The 19,873-nt window shown below is 48.6% G+C and overlaps 2 protein-coding genes across 8 annotated transcripts in view; one reads left to right on the top strand and one right to left on the bottom strand.

The window, feature by feature from the left end:
• The first annotated feature begins 13 nt into the window (after positions 1-13).
• PLEKHJ1 (pleckstrin homology domain containing J1) lies at positions 14-8,644 on the top strand. The gene is made up of 6 exons (XM_084498533.1): positions 14-160; positions 963-1,030; positions 2,697-2,763; positions 4,535-4,625; positions 4,838-4,901; positions 5,585-8,644. The coding sequence occupies exons 1-6, from the start codon at positions 67-69 to the stop codon at positions 5,648-5,650; spliced, it is 450 nt and encodes a 149-aa protein (XP_084354659.1). The 5' UTR covers positions 14-66; the 3' UTR covers positions 5,651-8,644.
• The window catches only part of DOT1L (DOT1 like histone lysine methyltransferase), a 75,733-nt gene continuing 63,894 nt past the window's right edge, over positions 8,035-19,873 (bottom strand). For 4 of the 7 annotated variants that reach the window (XM_084498528.1, XM_084498530.1, XM_084498526.1 and 1 more), the window contains exon 28: positions 8,035-19,861. In XM_084498528.1, the coding sequence (XP_084354654.1) occupies positions 19,272-19,861 (590 nt within the window). In that variant the 3' untranslated portion in view covers positions 8,035-19,271. The remainder of the gene's footprint in view (positions 19,862-19,873) is intronic. The other 3 variants (XR_014685940.1, XM_084498532.1, XM_084498527.1) reach the window with 2 other exon arrangements.

A 19,873-nucleotide genomic window follows, 5' to 3' on the forward strand; every position in this document is an offset into this window, starting at 1 on the left:
TCCGGCGCGGCGCTTCCGGGTCCGGGTGCGGGTCCGGGCGCGGCCGGGGGCCGCGGGGCCCTCGCCATGCGCTACAACGAGCGGGAGCTGCTGAGCCTGGCCCGGCAGCCCGCGGAGAAGGCGGCCGAGGTCCTGATGCGGGTGCCCAAGAAGGGAAGCGGTGAGGGGCCGCGGCGCGGCTGGAGGGGCGGGGGAATGAGGCGGGGCCGGGTGCGCTGGGGGGGTGGGGAGGGGGCTGGGGGGGACACTGGAATGGGGCTGGGGGCGCTGGGGGGGGACTGGGAGGTGGCACTGGAGATGCTGGGATGGGGCTGAGGGGGGGACTGGAGGTGTTGGAGTGGGGCTGGGATGAGAGTGGGGAATGGCGCTGGGGGTGTTGGGATAGGGTTGGGGGGGCTGGATGGGGGGGCCTGGGGTAGGAGTCGGGGGGAACAGAGTGGGGAAGTTGGGACTGCGTGGGCAGGGCTGGGGAGGCTGAGGTAGGGTCCTGAGGTAGGTGTCGGGAAGGATTGGGTGATACTGGGGTGAGAAGTGGGGCACTGGGAAATCTGGACCGGCAGAGCTGGGGGTGCCGGTAGTACGGCAGGAGCAGGATTTGGGAGCTGGGGGGACTGGGAGGCAGCACTGGGAGCAGACTGGGAGGAGTGGGAAGCAGGAGCGGAGGCGCTGGGGCTGCGGTGAAGCTGGGGACAGGGACAAGTAGAGGAGACAGGAGAAGGATGCTGGCTGCAGGCAGGAGCAGAGGGAGGGTTTGGGGGCGGGTAGCTGTGAGGGCAGCAGGGAGATGAATGCCCCCATTCTTCTGACACCCCAAGCGTGCCTGGTAAAACACAGCAGGAGTCCAAACCCCAAGGGAGCTTCCCCTTCAGTGTGGGGAACCGGCACGTTGCAGAGGTCACAGGTGCTTCCCTCTGCCTTGTGCTGCGGGCTCGCCACCTCAACGCTCTTGTTTCCCTTTGCAGTGCTAAAGAAACGCCTCGTGAAGCTCGTTGTCAACTTTCTCTTCTACTTCCGGACAGATGAAGCGGAGGTACGGAGCCTCTTTTCTTCACACACACTTTCTTTTTCTGTGAACTGATGGTGCGTGCTTTGTGAAACAGTACAACAGCAGGCTGCCAACACCGGGATGTGGCACCCTCGCTTCCTATCCCAGCGACACAGTGAAAGCTTGTAGGGGTGAGGAGCACTGCCAGCTACACCACGCCCAGATGGCTCATATGGGAGCTTGGAACGAGTCTTTCAAACGTAACCATTGCCCCTCGACTGCCAGAGATGGACTCTGTAACGTTTATTTGTAGGCCTGTGCTTTATCATGTGAAACTGTGAGGAGAGCTTATATTGCTCTCCTGGAAAAAGAACTAGCATTATTTATTTGCGACACCAGGAATTTTTCTTGCAAGCGATGCTCGCTTTTAATGGGAAATTGTCATGGCTATACTCTGTTGGTGTTGTTACTTCTGACATGCAGAGGCCTTGGTTAGGTGAAAAAAAAAAAGAGAGAACGAGAGGGATGGGCTTAGGTTCTGTTTCTGGCTTTGCCACTACTGAGATCCAGTAGTTTTTAGTGCATTCCTCAGTAAATGTTGCTAAAGATTCTCTCATTGGAAAATCAATCTGAAAGTAATCATTTGATTGGGTATGAAGAAAGGTGCTGTGTGCCTGCTGACACAAGGAAGTGGAAAGCTTTTAGTTGCGTTTTTAGACTTAGGCCACAATGAATATTTCAGCCTGAAAAACTCCTCTTTTAAGAAACACTCTTTTCTACTGAATTGCGGTCGCTCTTTGTTACTTCACTGGAGCTGCAATCGTAATTCTCTGGGTAGGGTCAAAAGCTGAGCAGTTGCTGTCCCGTGGAGATTCAGCTGCGACTCCCTGTTCACGTGGTTCGAGACCCCGAGGGTGCTGCCCTGCAGCACTCGGCTGCTTGCTGTCCTGAGGGTTGTTGCTTATAAGCACTCGTGTTTTAGTGTGAGGGAGATGTTACCGAACACATCAAAAATAGTTCCACAGGTCTGTGGTCAGTGCAAATATAAAGCTGTTGTGACAGAAATACATACTAAAACAGATTTTTGAGTATCTTGGTTGCTGCCTTATTTGCCTCTCGTATTTTGTTTAGTTTGGACAAGAGAATTCACTTGTGGATTGCTTTTGTTTATGGCTTGTATCACCCGTTGGTTCTTGTGTCCTTGCTCAGTGTGCACTAGCTAGCAAACCGTACTTCCCATTTGTCTGTTTGCCCTGAGCTGTTCTAGTTCATCGACACGCTGTTCTTAACCTCCTGCAAAGCTTTGAGCCTGCCCTTACAAAGTGCAATGTTAGCCTTTCTGTGTGTCATTGCAAATAGTTCATCTTTGCTTGATTTATTGTGCAAGGAAGTAAACTTAATCAGTGTCTTTGGATGCTAAATGAAAAACAGAAATAAATACTTAAGCCCAGAGTGAAGCTTAGCAAGTCTTTAACCTCTATCTAACGTGCACAGAGTGCTATGGGGAAGACTGGTACAGCAAAGTGTATCAGCAGACAAAAAGAACACTGAACGTTCATTCAGTTAGCCTGAATTACCTTAAAAGTACCATCAGCTTATAAAGCTCATTTAAAAAACACTGGGAGAACTCTGGATTCAGAACACTGCTGATAGGGCTCCTATGGTGCTGATTGGCAGCATGTGTTGAACCCCCTTTCTGGGTCTTTTCCAGCCCATTGGAGCTCTGCTGCTGGAGCACTGCAGGATCACTAAAGAAGAGGAGAACGTCTTCTCGATCAGTGAGTTCTATGCTCGCGCTCCCTTCGTGTCCCCCTTATGGCAAGCTGTGCTTTGAAAAAGGAGATGCTTGGCTGCTTTGTTCCTGCTTTTGCCTCTTTCTCTGTTGGCACCAGGGTTAGTGTTCCTCAGCCCCCTCCTCCTCAGTTGCCAGTTGTTTCTGTGGAGCTGCCGTGCTCCAGGACCATGGCATTTCAGTGCTGGCTGAAATGGTCTGTGATTTGCACAGCTGCTTGTGAGGAGAGAAGCAGTAAAAACAGACTGACTTAGTGCTTAGTGCTTGTAGAAATCCCTCTCTAGGAAGGCTTGGTATTGACAGATTGCTGCTTCTGTGCTATTGCATTTTATCAAAAAAAGTGAGCCTTAGATAAACCATCTGTTGGGCTAATCTAGCACCAGTCCTCCCGCCACGCTGTTTGTCCTTGTGGCGATAGCTGCGGCTCCAGCTGGCTTGCGGTGTGTCATCCTTCATAAGCAGCCTTTCATCCAACAACTAATCATTGTGAAAGAGGTATGTGGCAAAAATAACAGGATGTTTCTCCAAGGCCATCCCCATATCTTTTGGCCTGGCTGTCAGGCACAGCTGCTTTTCTGTGCAGAGTCTCGCCTCCTCTTTCAGCGGGGAGAGATGGTGTTCTGGCACCCAAGCAGCCTGAGCATACCAGTGAGTGTCCCACTCTGAATTTCTGGGGCTTTAAGTTTGTCAGGAACCCTGGTGACTGATGATTCCTGAGAAAGGTGTTGAAACTGATTGCCCTTGGTATCAGGTTGTGTCCCTGCACGGCAGCCCTGAGGGGTTTGGTGCAGCCTGACCCAGTTATTTCTCAGCAGCAGCCTAGATCTCTGTGAACTGTGTACTAAAGAGCAGAGCTCTGGGGACAGTGTAATTAATTAGATGTCCTGATTCTGTCTTGGTGAAGAATTGGAATTGCACAGGGAACTGCTTTCCACTGTGCACAGCACCAAATTCCCAAAAGCCTCAAGCAAAGACAGGTCAGTATCTTCTCTGAGTGTGATTTGATTCCTCAGATGGCTGCCCTCTACATATATCAAAATCACTTCCTCCAGGCCATTTTCTACTTCGATTACTGCATCTCCGGTGACTGCTTGCAAGGACTCAGGGTGTTTTAGTCCTGAGTCTGGTCATATTTGTCCAGTCTGAGCTGTCACTCTGAGAAGCTGCTTTTTCCTCTCTGAAGTCTTTGGCTGCTCTAAGCTTACATTTGCTGTAGGCAGCTGTTCGGGGCCACCTGGGAAGCGCAGCAGAGAAGTGCCTCCAGAACTGGTGTTACTTTTGGAAGCACCTCTTCCAGTCAAGAGCAGTATGAAGGGCTTCTGAGCTGTATGAGGCACCTCTGGCCACCATAGCTCCCATGCTGCCTTACCATAATCATATGGGGAAAGGTGTTTAGGTATAAGGAGCCCAGCAGTGGAGGGACTGGGGCAGTTGAGGGGTAGGTTTAGCACCTTGTGTCCTTTTCCCAGTGCCTTTCTAACAGCAGACTGCTTCCCAAGCTGGATTTCAAGTGTGTAGAGGCAAGCTTGGCTGGGTCATTGTTCTTTGCAAACAGGGAAAGAACGTGATCCCAAACCATCCAGGGTAAGATAAGAGGGAACAGATGCCTGTCTCACTAGCTTGTTCACAGATCATCTTTGTTGAACAAAGGTACTAACTGCAGCCTGGCAGAGTCTGGTGGTTGCTGGGGAGGGAGACATTGGAGTGCAGGCAGCTCTGCCAGGACCTTCCTTATGTCTTTTCCTTATCCGTGGCAGGTTTCATTGAGGAGCCAGAGAGGAAGTACTGCTTTGAATGTGACAGCGAAGAACAGTGTCAGGAGTGGATTGAGGCACTCAAGCGAGCCAGGTAGGCTGAGCCAATAGAGCAAGGTCTGCACTGTGCTGTTTGTACGTTGCAGCCCTGTGCTGTTTGTTTCCTGGGACTAGTTTGTGGTGAACCCAGGGCGGAAAGCAGTTCTCTCCTCCCAGGCAAGCTTCCTTTCAGCTCTAAATAGCACCCGAAACTTCCCCACGTCCTTTTCTGTCCAACCTATTGCATGGTCTGTTCCTTTCTTACAGCTATGAGTTCATGAGGAGAAGCTTGATTTTCTACCGGAATGAGATCCAGAAAATGACAGGGAAGGTGAGTCCCCTGAGGTTGGCTTTTCAGGTGGTAACCCTCTCCAGTCCAAGGAGCAGGGTTTGGTGACCCCTGGCCTTGGTGCCAGCTGTCCTACACGAGGCTGGTGGCTGCAGCGTGTATGACAGAGCCATATTAAGTCAGGTCTTGAAGCCGTGGGCTCAGCAGGCAGTCAGGCCCAGCCACCTGAGAATCTTCCTCTGCCAAGCAACCTGCGTCCAGCTGGTGGGTGTGCGTGAGACTGTTCCTGAGCGCGGTGTGTTACAAGCAGCACAGAGCAGCCTGGGGTCTGCAGCCAGACAGGCTGCGCCTGGGCTAACCCTGACTCCTCCAGTTCTGGAGGAGCAGCCCTGGCAAAATCAAGAGTGTCCATCAGTTGAGACACTGCTCGCACCTCTGCCAGGATACCTGGACCATCCCTTCTGGAGGTAACGGGTAGCTGTGACTCACCCGCATGCTCCTGTGCCAGAGCAGACTGAATACAGTCTGTGAACCTTGGTTATCTGCTGCATCCTCTCCATGGACTGTGACTGCTTACAGACAGCAGACTGGGGTAAATCCAGCACGTAGCTGGAATTGGCACCTAGCCCTGCTGCCTGCCAGACTGCAGCCTGGCAAAAGGAGGGTCCTGCTCACCTCCCATCTTGTCTGTGTCTGACTGCTGCCTTCCTGTGCTCTTGCTGCAGGACCCCCTGGAGCAGTACGGGATCTCTGAGGAAGCCCGCTTCCAGCTGGCAACACGCAAGCAATAAACCCCACGCTTGGGCTGAACTGGCTCTGGCCACAGGCTCTCCCTGCAGAGTCAAACCCAAGCTCCCCCAGGAGGAACAGCAACCCTTCCATTCGGTGGTGACCAACTGACTTTTTAATTTATTAGCCAAATATTTTTTTATGATTTTTTTTTAAGATAATTCATTGCACAATCCCACCTCTCCTGCTCTGCCCCAGCCATGCAGGCAGGCAGAGTCTAACTTCTCAGTGCAGACTGTGACCTTGGGCTGGCTGCTGCTGCAGCGGTGGGAGTAAAACCACCGTGGCTCCAAGCAGGAGCAGAGGGGGCAGGGACTGAACAGAGAGCTTGAGCACTTGGCTTCCTCCAGCAAGGGCTCATGTCTCTCTCACCAGGAGCTTCTGGAGCAGACTCTGAGCCCTCTCTAGCCTCCTCCCTGTCCCTCTCCTGCAGGGAGCTACTCAGCTTTTCTGGCTCAGGATCTTCCCGCAGTCTCCAAAGGAGCCATCAGGAGTTGTTCATCATTTTACCATAACAGGATGCTCCAGCTGATTGCATTTCTGTGCTTGCAGGGTTAACCCTGCTATCCTCCTTCTGCTCGCTGCAAAGCCATTTCAGTTGAGCAGGGAGGGAGAAGCCTTCTAGTTACACAGGGAGCAGCCCAGGAACAGCAACAGCTAATGGGGAAGGGGCACCCACCCCCTGTGTCAAGGCAGCAGTGTTTGCAGGCACTAGCACCTGCCTTTTGGGGTTGTGTTCTTTTTGTCCTTTCTCTAGCTAGGTGGTACTAATTTCTAGAGGACTGATGAAGCCCATGGCACAGACAGTTAGAGTGCTCTCACAAATGAGGTGGAGAACAAAGCTGTAAAGCACAAGGGAGCAAAAACAGGGCTGAGAAATCTCTGTTATGATCCTGTCTCCCTCTGCAGTACTGGGGGCTGGGCTAAGCTGTGCCATTTCTCAGCTTCCCAAAGAGGAAAGGCAGCTGGAGAGACTTGTAAAGACAGGAACTGCTACATGCACTTTGGCTGCATGTTTGAGCTTCAGGGTATGCAGAAGGTAAGCCCAGGGAGTGTAGGACAGCTGTACATTAGCACTCCCTTCCCTGACACTCTGCTGCAGCTTTTCACCCCTTTGTGAGCTGCTACAGGGAAAGATCCAAACAACTGCACCTGCCAGGGTCACAGCAAGCTGCCAGGGAGCAAGGGCTGCTGCTGCAGGGACTCCTGTAATGAAGATCCCTTTAGCAGTAAGGAACATCTCTCCTCATGGCTCTGCACTTGCAGCCAGCACTGTGACTGCAAAAATGAAAACTGCAGCCAGAGGTGAAGGCCAGAAGGTGTTTGCCACACGTGCCCAGAGCTTCAAGACCCCTCTTTCTTCACACTCCACTCTACGAGGTGGCTCCTGCAGCAGCTCCACTGGACAGTCCCACAAAAGGCCCTATGGAAAGTCCCAGCAAGCATTTTCAGATGGCTGATGACAGAAGGAACTTTACTCACCCCTGGGGCAGGTAAATGCAGCAAGAGGTTTCCATTAGCACAGCACAACGGGTGTGCAGGTTTTGGCATTCTTTTCCACCTGGCTAGCAGGAAAGTTCTCTGCAATTAAACAGTACATGGTAAATGAGGTAGGGAGCAAGCAGCCTGTGCTCTGAGTGAGGTTTGGTAGGAAGTTTTGGCTTTCTTTGGGAATTAATGCAGACACAAAAGCCAATACTAAAAGCTTTAGTAGCCTGGCCTTCCCTCTTTACCTCAAGCTGCTGGGTACCAGGAGAGCGGCAGATGTCACTGATGCTTTATTTTTAACCTCAAGCCCAAGGTTTTTCCTTTCCCTTCCCAGATATCCCCTTTCCCTGCACTGGTTCCAGGTGCTAACTCCAGCAATTACCAAAAATATGCAGTGGGCAGCTGTCTTGTTCAGTAAGCTGAGGGCATACAGGGTAGAAGCAGAAAATAGGGCAGGTTTGAAGACAGATGGCAACTCTCATGGAAGCAGCAGTGAGGGATTAAGAGCAGGAACAAGCTTGTGCTTTAGGGAATTAGTGTCCTCAGATGACTTCGAAGTGCATTTTCATCCTCATGAGCCTACTCTGCTTTACCTCAGCGCAGGGGCACACTGGTGGGGTACACAGCAGCCTTACTTACTGTGATAGCAAAGCCTCGTCCATCTGGTCACTTGCTACAAACCAATGTACACGCCGGAGCTGCACTGCAGCCTGGAGTCCCCTCTGCAGCTCTGGCTGAGCAGAGCAGAGGAGGTACCATAGCTCTCTGGATTCAGCCTCAGGTCACCAGGAGTGACCCAGGCTGCAGGCAAGAGAGGTTTCCAAGCTCATTTTCCCCCCAGGTTCGGCATTAGTGAATGCTTCGATATGCAAAATTAACAGTCATATAAACAAAAGCTGGGAATTCTGCCAACATTCAGTCATTTTTAGCAAACAATTCCAGTGCTATTGTGAGGTTCACTGTTCCTGCCTGCCACCCTCAGTAGCTAACACTTCTCTACCGTGTGCCTTCCCAGACTATCACTAGTTTCTTCTCCATGCACCTTGCAGAAGGTAGATTTGACACCCACCATCTTCACTGTACATAAAAATGGGCATTTTATTTAGATGTTCTGGGGAACAGTTGGGTGCACAAGTGATAAGCCCAACACTTATTTAAGAGGCAACAATGACATTTCCTAAGTGAATGTAAGACAAATGCTGTGAAGAGCTGCATGGGCCTGCGCAGGCCCTGTAACTTAATTAGCTAGATCAATGGTTAGAGTAGTGCTAGGACACTGGGATAGATGTCAGGAGTAAGGGAAGATGGTACTTCCAGACACTTTAGAGATCCGCATCCGCTGCTCTTGATTTATAGACAACTGTTCATTTTTCATAATCTGTTCACTATGCTTTTTGTATTCAAGGGGCCTGCTCCACTGTTCATTGGGTACAGGCTCCTTGACAGTGTACTGAAGCTGTTTATCTGTTGTACAATGAACATTTCCAATAAAAACTTGTTTTAATCATTATGGCAGTCAGAGCTGTAGCAAGGAACCTGAGCCCATGCTAAGGCAGGTGACTACAGCAAGCTCCTGGGCTTTCTACACAGCCTGGCTGCAGGTGCAGGGCTCTTTCCCAGGAGCAGGGGCTCAAAACCCTGGCACCATCACTGCTGAGATGCAGGCGGCAGAAGCAGCAGCAATCCTGGATGAAAGATCAGCAGGATGACAGTGCCTGCAGGCCCATCCCAAGAAACGGTACAGTATTGCTGGTTGGCAGTGAGGGTGCCTGCTCCCAGGCCAGCTGCTAATGTCTCCAACAACATGGTTTTTACATGCCTTCTGCTAACAGAGCCAGCCCCTCTGCAGTAGCTTCAGAGACAAACATACAAAAAGGATGAGCTTTCTCAGGCAATTGCTGCAACCTGTTTTCGACATCTTAAAAACTCATCTAGACCATTACATTTAAGCAGCATCCATATTGCACAGACTGTGTTAGGGGAATCAGGGTCTTCATCTCATGTTAAAAATCCTACAGAAAATTAGCTGAGCCAGTTTTATGGCCATCACTTCCAAAGTTTAAAATCCATTGCCAACCTAATTTCAGTTCCATTATGTTGGTGAAATAACCAGATGAAAAGATGAAAAGGGAATTTCACTAGGATGGTTTTGCTACTAGGAATATTACTGGTATGTTAAATCCCGTGAGCTTAACTGTCCTCGACTTCGACAGAGCTGAGTGTGTTGCTCAGTTTGGGAGGAGCAGGGGTCTGACTGCCCTGACCCCTGCCCAGAGCCACAGCCCAGGACACGGTGCTTCGCTTCCACTGACAAGCACCGACTGCCATCTCTTGCTGACATCTGTCCTGCTGAAGCAGTGAAACTCCACAACAGTAACGGTGTATTAAAATACATACACTTTAATATAAAGACAAAACTTCAAAGCATTGTTTCAATTACAAATCAAGGTAAAGACACAAGAAATTAATTAAGTGAAGGGAGGGGAGAAAAAACTAACTCTTACATTGTGGAAAATTAGAAAGGCAGGATGGAAATATATATATTATACATACATATATACACACCAGAAGAATTCACACTAGTTCTATGGAAGAATGAAAGGAATGACAGGACAACTTACTGGTATAAAAAAAAAGATAAATTAGGGGAAGTTTGAATTTTAAATAATTCAGTTTAATAGGCTAAATTATATAAACTAGTTCCTATTCACTAGGAAACATCCCATATCACTGTTCTAAGAAAATGGGTTTTTTTAAAAAATCCATTGAAAAATGGATTTTTATTAGTAGTTAAAAGTTTACTAATCAATTCCTGAGCAACAGCAACCTCATAATCTACCGCTTTCCCCATCAAAGTCCCACTCAGCGAGGGCAGGCTCCCACTCCTAAAAAGTTTAAGTAGAACAGAGACCTAAGAAATAATTTTTTAATTTGAGATTGATCACTTAAAAGATTAATAGGTTAAAAAAGCCAAGCAGGATGGATCAACCCATTCCACCTTTTTCCCTCATTAACTCCAGAAACAAGACCTTTCTAAAGTATGATTTGACTGCACCAGAAAAGCAACCAGATGTACCTTAAAAATAATAAATCACAAACTTGAGAACTTCAGGGTTAGTACTGTAAAACCTTGAATTTTAGGAAGTTATTTCATTTTTGAACTCTAAGAACTTAAGAAACATCTGCAGAAAGATGATCACAAACAGCAAATACAGTGGAGGATTATTTCCAAATTTTTTACTTTGGGTTTAAACCCTGAAGTTCACAATAATAGCATCTTTTACTGTGATATTCAGTCTAAATAGGTATTTATATATTTATAATGCATAAGGATAAATAAAATATGGCACAATAAAATTTTAAAAACTGGTAATCCATCTTTCAATGAAAACCTGATATGCAAGCTATGGAAATGTTGGAGCAAATAGAGGAAAAACCTTAACAGCCATAAAACTTCAAATACTTGTACACTTACTAGACATCTGTGCTTCAAAAAAATCCAATTCTTGTGATTTTTCCTCAGTGCTGCAAAGATAGTTCACAAAAACACTGTCTAGTTTCTTCTCCCCAAACATCATGATTTTTGAAACACATTGTTGTTGGTTTGCAGTCCACTGTACAATGTCCATTTCTTAACTGAAGAAATCATCATTGGGAGCTCCCAAAGCTTAGTCCTCCTAATGCTTTTGGCTCAGGCAAAACAATAAAAGCAGAACTTCTCAATAAAACCACCTGGTGAATTGGGACAACTCCTTCTGAGAAAAAATACTTGTCAAGAATCTTTAGGTTTCCATACCCTGTATTAAAAAGGCTGATTTCAACACAAAAAGCAAACGGGTCACACTCAATCAACCTTGCATCAGTACTGGGACAAACTACCAAGCCGTAACTATCAGCACCAGCAGCCCTGGCACGTCCCCACTGGTGCTCGGAGGGGATCGGGACCAACGCGGGCCATAGGGGAGCCCAAAGCAGGCGGGCAGCTCAGGGCCAAGCTGCAGGGCTGGCAGCCTCCTCCTCCAGCAATGTGGCAAAACCTTGACTATGGGAACTCTAGGGTGCAAGGCCTCTGAGACATGAGGAGCCCTTTCCACAGCTATGGTGCATTTGGGAAGGACTCGTGGCAGCAAGCCCCTGCTGCGGGAGCTTCTCGAGGGTCCCAGCACTGCCGGGCCAGGCCTGTGGATGTAGCCATGGGAGTCACAAGGAGGTGGGCCCCCTGCACCAACTCGACAAGATCAAAGCTCGTGCTGGCCCTCAAACTGACCACAGCAACTCCACATCCCACAAAACAAACAAACAACACGTGGATGAAGCTACGCCTGTCCAGGGGTGGATGCCAGCCCCACATCCACTGTCACACAAGGGCACTCTTCCAAGTAGGAATATAACGTGTTGGGGAGCAGATGCTGCCTTCTAAATACACAATCCCAGAAGAATCAAACCACTCAGGCCCCCAGAGGCAGCCCCATGGCCCTGCCATGGCCTCGTTACTCTGGAGTACAAGACCTCCCCAACGGGGGATGCCCAGATCCCAGGTTCCTCTGCAGGAAGGGTGCTAGGAAAGGTTGGGACGAGATGGGCCCTGATTCCCACCAGGAGCAAAGCCACCGTTGAGCACAGCAGCATCTCACAAACGTTGGTGCAACCCTGCTGCTTCTGGTTTTTATCAGCACTGCAGTTAACAGCCGGCGAGGCAGATCTGGCTCACACCCAGCTCGCTCCCCTCCCATTTGCTTTCTGCAGCAAAGCAACCACCCCAGAGGCCTCTGGTCAGATGTCTGCAGTTACAGCAGCAAACATCCCCCTGAAGGAGAAGCTTGCCCCCCAGCAGGGCAAACGCAGGCAGGGGCTGAGCACAGGCACAGCCATGCAGCCACCCCACGCAGCCCCAAAACAACGCTCCGGTTTGAAGCATTTGAGCCAGAGATGCAAGGGAAGAGCCTGAACGCCATCTGTGCAGCAGATTTCAAATGAAAGTCACTTGCTCAAGCTTGATTAGGGAATAATAACAAAGAAGAAAAGCTACTCAATACTTCGAGTTGGGTGACGTTCGGGCCAAGCAGTGACAAGTCCTGGGGGTCTGCAACCTCCCAATTCACAGCAGCGCCTCACTGAGACCCTCACAAGCAGGCACCGCAAGCTGCCCGCAGCACTTCAGCACCCGGAGCTGCGATTGCAGACCTCACACACTTGCCTTCCTCCCCACCACGCCTGCCCCCCTCCAGCCACAGGCAGGACCCAGGCCGAGCCCATGCTCAGAGCTCATCCAAGCGCAGCCAACAGTGGTGAGCACAAACTGCATGCTACAAGACAAGACAGCTCTGGCCACTAGGAAGAAGGATACAAGATGGAAGCACAAGAGATTTCTGAGTTTGTCTGGCCAAGGAGCCCTGAGTTCCTGCTATCAAAGAAACCAGCTGGAGACACTGCTCTAACGTCTGCCTCCGAGTGTAATGAGCATCTAGGACACGATGTGCTCCCTGGTGTTGGCAGCTTCCCCTAAAAGCACGTTTCCCTTCACCTCTCTCCCACTGCATTTGCAACCTGAACTAAGAGGAGCTAAATCCCATCAGTTTGACCAGACCAATCCACACCCTGCTAACGGGAATGGCCCTGTCTGCACCCAAACAAGAGGCGATGCAGGGACAGCTCAACTCCCCCGTGATCCTGCCCACAAGCTTGGTTCCAGCAACCCAAGGCTCCACATCCAATGTTTTCCCACCTTTTCCCTCAGCTACAGGAAAAGCTGAGAAATCTGACAGCAGGTGCCTCACACACCCCTGGCTAATGGAAGAATTGTTGCTCAGTGACTAAACGTGCAGCGAAGACTTGAGTTTAGGTTTAATGCTCTTGGAGCCCCCCCAGCCTCACAGCACGGTGGGTCTCAGTGGGCTGGAACCAGCAAGCAGGAGCCAGAGGTAACAAATCACTGTAGGAAGAACACGTGAGGGTTGTTCTCCAAGCCTGACATTTAGCAGTGGGGCACATATTTCACTCAGCACAAAGATCAGGATATTTCTTTTTCTTTTTTTTTTTTTTTTTTTTTTTGGCAACATTATGTGCCACAAGATGTATTTTGACTTCCTGATTGAGTCCCTCACTGGCAGCAGCAGTGTGGAGGAGAAGGAACATTTGTGACAGCCATAAAAACGGCTGGACCTGGGCAGGAAGTGGTAACACAGAAGGAATTCCTTTCTGGAACTGGCTGCTTGGCTTTGATGACTCAGAAGTATATCCAATTATTGAAAACAGGTTTCACGTCTCTGGCACAGCACTCACACATCAGGGTCACAAGGGTCTCATTCTCGTAGCCATATGGATCAGATCCCAACATCTCAAAGAGCTATTTCTCCAGCAGTCCTGCAAGCAGGTAAATGCTCTCCCCATTTTGCAGACAGAAGACAAACAATTTGAACTTGCTCAAGGTTATGGCCAAGCAGCAAGAGATCAGGGAGTGGAGAAGACAAATCCCATAGCAACCTCAGTGACTTCTCCCAAATAAAGCAGCATTAAGGCATCAGCCCAAAACCTCCATTGTCTTGCACTTCTCCAAACACGCTGTAGCTTATCCAACACTCTCCTGGAAGCACACCCTAGCAAGGATTATGATGAAGACTTAGACCAGACTGGGACACGAGGAAAACTCACTACAACCATGCAGCGCATGGTGAGGTGACAGTGCCAGCAGCACCAGGTGCGGGTGGAAGATGCTGGCAAAGCCAGGGCAGCTCTGAGCTCCTGCAGCACAGGCTGCTGAGATGGAAGTGTCAGGTCATGGAGTACACCAGCACCAAGACGAACCCAAGGCAGAAGAAGGCCTGGCCTCCACAGGCCCCTGGAGGCTGCAGCAGATGCTTGGCCATCCAGCCTTTGTGCCTGGGTCTGTCCAGGGTGGGCTGTGCCCCTCTGGTTTCATCCTTCCCAGGTGATGGGAGTGAGCAGGCTCATGCTGATGATTTCCAACGAGTGCTTGCGAACAAGCCCTGCCACAGAGCACAGCGGGCCATCTAGAGCCAGAGCACCCAGCACATCTAACACAGACCAAAGGGCAACCCACTGTGGGGAGCAACACTGATGGAAAGGGGGATTTCGCTTTTCCCCAACATGCACAGGAGAGCGGATGACAAACTCTGTTCTTAGCCTTTGCTCTGTTTGCTCCCAGGCACTAATTTCTGAAACACTGTGAATGCAAAGCACATCATTCCTACAGCAAGCACCTGGCCAACCCTCTTCAGCTGCAGGAGAGTGTCAGGAGCCAGCTGGGCGATGCGTGCACCAAGCAGCTGTCCAGGGTTAGAAAGCACACCGGGTGGGCAGACCACCATGAGCCAGCTCCTCCTCCAAGCAGGCATCTCTGAACTGATGTGAAGCCTCCCTGTACAGAATGAGTTCTCTTGCTGGACGTCTTCGCTGGATTGAGATGAAAGTGGGGAGGGATAAGAGGTCTAAGGAACACTGGGTTGGTCCATTTTTGGAAAAGGATCTGACAAAAAGCAGATGGGTTTAAAGCTTCTTCTTCTATTTCCTCATCTCTCACATCTGGGATAAAAATGGAGGAGGGGTAATTAAGGCTACTGCCCCTCCAGCAATTGCTCATGCACAACCCACCTTCCAAGACCGGAGCACCTTGCTATTTGCCGGGAGGATGCTAAGGCAGCTTTGCAGCTTTCAATTAGCCAAGGATCTGGATGAAGCTAAAGCTGCCAAACTCCCAGCTGCAAAACATCTGGGTTACACTGTCTTCCTGGATTCCAGGACATTAACTCTATACAGCTTCTACTAGAAGCTACTGGATGTTTCTCAGCCATCACCCTCTGAGCTTTCTTGCCCTTTTCCAGGTTCTCATCTTGCAGCTAATAACACAGCAGGGCGCACCACTGTCAAGTCCTCTTCCACATGCGAAGCAGAAAACAGTTCCAAAACGCCCCTCATTTCCAGGGCTACCGACCCCTTCCCTTTCCAATGAGTAAGGCAACAAAATCAGCTCAATAGTTTCTGTGCACAAAGGCTGCCTAGGGAAGACACACGTAAGAAACAACAAAAGAACCACGCTTGAACTAAATCTCTACTAAGATTGCCAGGGATGAGGTACAGAGAAAAGGGTCTAACTGAAATTTGCAGAGGGCAGGAGCTGCTCTATCACCTCTTCCCACTGCTCCCTTGAGCATGGCCAGCACGGCATTCATAGATCAGACAGCAGGAGAGCATGCAAGGACCGAGCTATCTCACCTCCTTCACATGCAGAAGCATAAGTTGGAAGGCAATGCACCCAGCCCAGCTTTTTGTGACCCCGGGACCCTCCATCAGCTGCCTGCTGAGGCAGGCTCAAGTCTAAGACAAATGCCCAGTTGCTGGAGGCTGGAGACTCATTAAGGAGCACCAGGGACCTAGAAGGGATTTAAGGGTAGCAAATGCCTTTCAGGCAGAGCGATCAATGCTGCCCCCAGAGCACCTGGGCAGGTGCTTCCCAATGCCTAAACGTATTTTTCTTCTAGTCATTTTGCTGTTGCAATTCCCCTTCTGTTACTGTAGTTTCCTTTATTGGTGCTTGGTCCAGTCTGAACTACAGACCGGGGTGATGTCTATATAATGGATTGTATTTCTCCTCATTTTGTGCACTTGAATAAATAAGTTTTTACAAGTTCACTGTGCACTGTACAGTCTAAAAATAAATGAAATAAAGTATATGAAATTTATAAATTTTCATCACATCTCTATAAAATACAGCCGCTGCTCAGAGCGGCACTTTCTGTACATAGAACACCAAGTCACAATACAATTAAATGCACCAGTTTGATAGTGTGGCAGCATGGTAAGCTAGATTGTGGTGTTTTTGTGAACTACCATTTAGATCTACTTAAAGCAAAGATATACAAAAGCAAAATGCACTTAGTCAGTAAATGTACACATCTAAGCCATTTCTGAATCAAGTATCAAAACTCTACTAACAAAATACATTGTACTTGGAACAAAAACAAGCTGAGATAATCTGCTACCTGCACCAGTACAGAAGCACTATGTTCAGTCTTCCCAATGTTATTAAAAAGGGCCTGACCAATACCAGTGATTATGCACCCTGTTCATATGCCAATGACATCCCAAAACAAGTTACCAGACTAGCTACCAAAATTCACAGTGACTTGAGTGCCACCAGCAACTGCAAATGGCCCAGTGAAGTAGTTTGAATGGGGCAGGACTTGAATTTCTTCTGTTCAAACTGTGCCTGCCTTGGCTGAGCTCACCTGGGCTGTCCCAGGTGATCTAGCTGCCACTCCAGAGGGGAGTAGTGAGTTCTCGTTTGTAATGAACACAATTAAAAACCACCCAGTTAACAGAGCGCCTGGCTCAGTTCACATTAGAGCAAAACACCAGATCAAAGACTGCCGTTTCTCTGTAGCTCACACTGCTGTAAACCAAGTGGATTTTGGTATATGAACAGAGTAAGTTGAATAAATAAAATGCAGACCTTTCTGAGAACTGGGTTTGGCATTGGTCAACCCTCCAAATTCAGCACCAAGGATTCAAACTAGAGGCACAGTTCTGACGGATGAAATAGCACCGAGAGGAGGCTCTTTACATCTCTGCTGGTGTGCCAGTCCTTAATTATTTAGAGAATTTAATCCTAAATTGTATTTATGACTCTAGGTGGAATAAAATAAATCAAAACTGTTTTTGCTTTAAAAAAAGATAAATACTTTACCTAAACTATCAACAATATAAACTGGAGCCTTAGGCATTTATTTTGCCTTTTTTTTTCTTCCTTTTTTCTTTTTTACTCAGATTCACAGTAAATATTTTCTCTGTTGTTTAGGTCTTTTTAGGTTTTTGTTTTGTCCAGTAGTAAGAGAGTAGAAACCCCTGCACAGGCCAGGTGAGCACCTTTCAGTGGAAGCCGAGTGAAGTTGGTCCACGTTGTCCTTGCATAGGTCACATTGGGTTGAGGTAGAAATCCTAGTTACCTGCACAACAGGAGGAGAGGAAGAGACTCATCTAAATAAGTGACAAAATCTACAGTTAGATGCGTCAATCATTTCTACACTGCTCCAAGACCTCGTCAGCCAGTGAAGAAGGCACAGTTCTTGTCTTGACCCAACCACAACCAGACAGACAGGCTTCCAACATTCAACCATGTTGAACTCTGTCCTTGTGTGACTGACCTCAACAAGTGAGGAAAAAAAGCGTTTGTTCTCCCACTCAGGACTTCACCTTTTTTAGAACACACTAATCCGCTTTGCATTTGTTACTACCTTGGGGGAGAAATGTTAGGAGAAACAAAGCAGATTATTTTAGTCCCGTTCCAGATTTCAGCCTCAGTTCTGGAAGGACTTTGAGCACACATGTTCAGATTAAGGTCAATGAAAATGCTCAAATATTTCACACGGAGCAGGACCCCAACTATGATACATTTGTCTCACAAACCATCTCCTAGGAGCATTACTTCTGCCCCTTTGCTCCACAGTCCAGCTTTAGACATCCAGCTGCCTTGCACTGAACTTCACTTTTGTGCCTTGCCTATTTTGCTAGGAGACTTGCTGTGGCAGGACCCACCACATACGATGGCATGGAGTCCAACCCAGCATGACCACCACTCCAGGTAAGGCATCTGCTTCAGCAGACTTCCACACCGCTCTCCCAAGTCATTCAGGTGTACAAAGCCCGGCACCTAATCCTCCTTAGCCTTGGTCCCGAGCTTGTTTCTAACCAGGGTCTTCCAAGCCCACCCTGTGACCCCATCATCCTGTCACCCTGCAGGCACACAGGGACATCACTGAACTCCTCCTCGCCCTCACTCATCATATAGAAGGACGGAGGAGATACTTACCTGCCTCACAAAAGTCTAATGAGACTAAATTCATGTCTGTGAAGCACTTACATGATGAAGACACTATAAACAATGCACAGTCAAAAGAATCTCTCAGGTATATTGTAATTGAGGCATATGTTTTATAAGCAGCAAAGAGTATCCAACCATAGATTTTACGTAGCTTTGGTATCAGTGAACAGCAACAACATCAAAGACCTACAAGAAAAGCATGGAGCGAGCTCTGGGCCCTAACATACTGATTTAACTTTGCGGTCACGAGCTTGTTACATCATGATGCCACAGAGTATTTTCATAACAACAGTACCCAACTCTGTGGTGGTACACTTTATTCTGGAGTTGCTCTAAAGGCATTTAAATACTGCTTCAGTAAAAACGCACAGTCTCCAGAAACCCTCCTCTCTTTTGCAGCCCCAGCCCTTATGAAGCATGGACTGCAGTGAACCCTGCATATTCCCTATCGTCTCATTCACATCTACACAGAAAGTAAGTGATTGCCACATGAGCATAAATACAGCATCTGATGGAGACTGTTACTTTTAGCCCTAGCAGTCAAGTCCAATAACGCTGCAGTGTGCGGATAACAAGGCCTTCTTGGTTTATTCTAATTCAGATTATAACGCTTTGCTACCTGTGATTGTGTTTTCCAGTGATGCAGGTGGCACATTGCAGTGCAAGACCAGTGCATTTGCACTCCAAGACAAAGCTGCAGCTTGTAACCTGGAGATTTTTTTAACTTTATGACTGAGAGCAGCTGTTATTGACTGACAATGAAAACAAGACCACCACGTTGCCAGAGTCACAAAGCAGCAGCAGCACGCATCCTAACACTATGTGAACACGGACTTGTAGAAGAAGCAACAGTCTGTGTTGGAAGGCAAGAAGAGGAAAAGGGGGAATCAAAGTCGGCAACAACCACTGCCAATAACTGTATAAAAACCTTACTTAAAAATAGAACTTCCTCCTGACAACTGATCTTTAGAAGTAAACATTTTCAAGAAGTGATCCCAACCTGAACATAATCCTAACGTCAGATGAGACAGACCAGAGTTACCACCGTGAGCACTCCTTGTCGAGAAATCCTGACTCCCAGAACAGAGAGCATTGAGACTCTTCACCCTCTGACATCACATTAATTACTTCCTACATTTTAGAGGTTTGTTTCACGGAGCCCATCCCCACCCTGTCTCTGAAAAGGAAGAAACATCATTCAGCATCTTGCACAAAACTCCTGATTGTTTTTTTTTGTTTGTTTGTTTTTCCCTCTAGCCTTACCTTACAAAATAAGAACTGTTAGCTAAGCAAGCTCTTTATCGTGGCTTAACCCCAGAAAGGTGCGAAGCATAAGGAGACTGCATGCCAAGTGTAACCCACATAGCGGACGTGCCAGCTGCGTTGGACTGCGTGATCATGGGCGCGGACTGTGCCAGCGCCAAGCGGGGCAGAGGCGGGTGATGGACTGTAAAGGAGGGGCGGGAGGTTTTGTGCTGGAGAGAGGCTAGCTTAATAGACAAAGAAGCATTAGCAGATTGGACAGAAGCAGCAGAAGAGGATGGCAAAAAAGCATCGCCAGGTGGGAGAGATGGCAGGTTCTGCAGAAGCGCAGGCTCAGGGTTAGAAGCAAGTAATGGAGGAGGTGGGGGCAAGGAAACATTAGGAGGGGGTGGGGGGGAATGGAAAACAGATTGCACTGGCGCTCTGTTGAGGTGCTGAGCAGATCTATTCTCACTAGATGTTACTAAATTAGAGGAGGGGGGTGGGAAGGATGAGGATGACGTGCTGGCAACAGCCTGCAGAGGGTTTAAGCTTAGCACTGTGCTGCTAGAGACAGCACTGCTGCTGAAACTGGCTCCAAATTGATGAGGAGAGGAGGCAGAAGGCACCGCATGGTTAAAAATACCTGCAAACAGGA

Source organism: Aythya ferina (genome assembly GCF_964211825.1).
Source record: "Aythya ferina genome assembly, chromosome: 26".
Taxonomy (NCBI): Eukaryota; Metazoa; Chordata; class Aves; order Anseriformes; family Anatidae; genus Aythya; species Aythya ferina.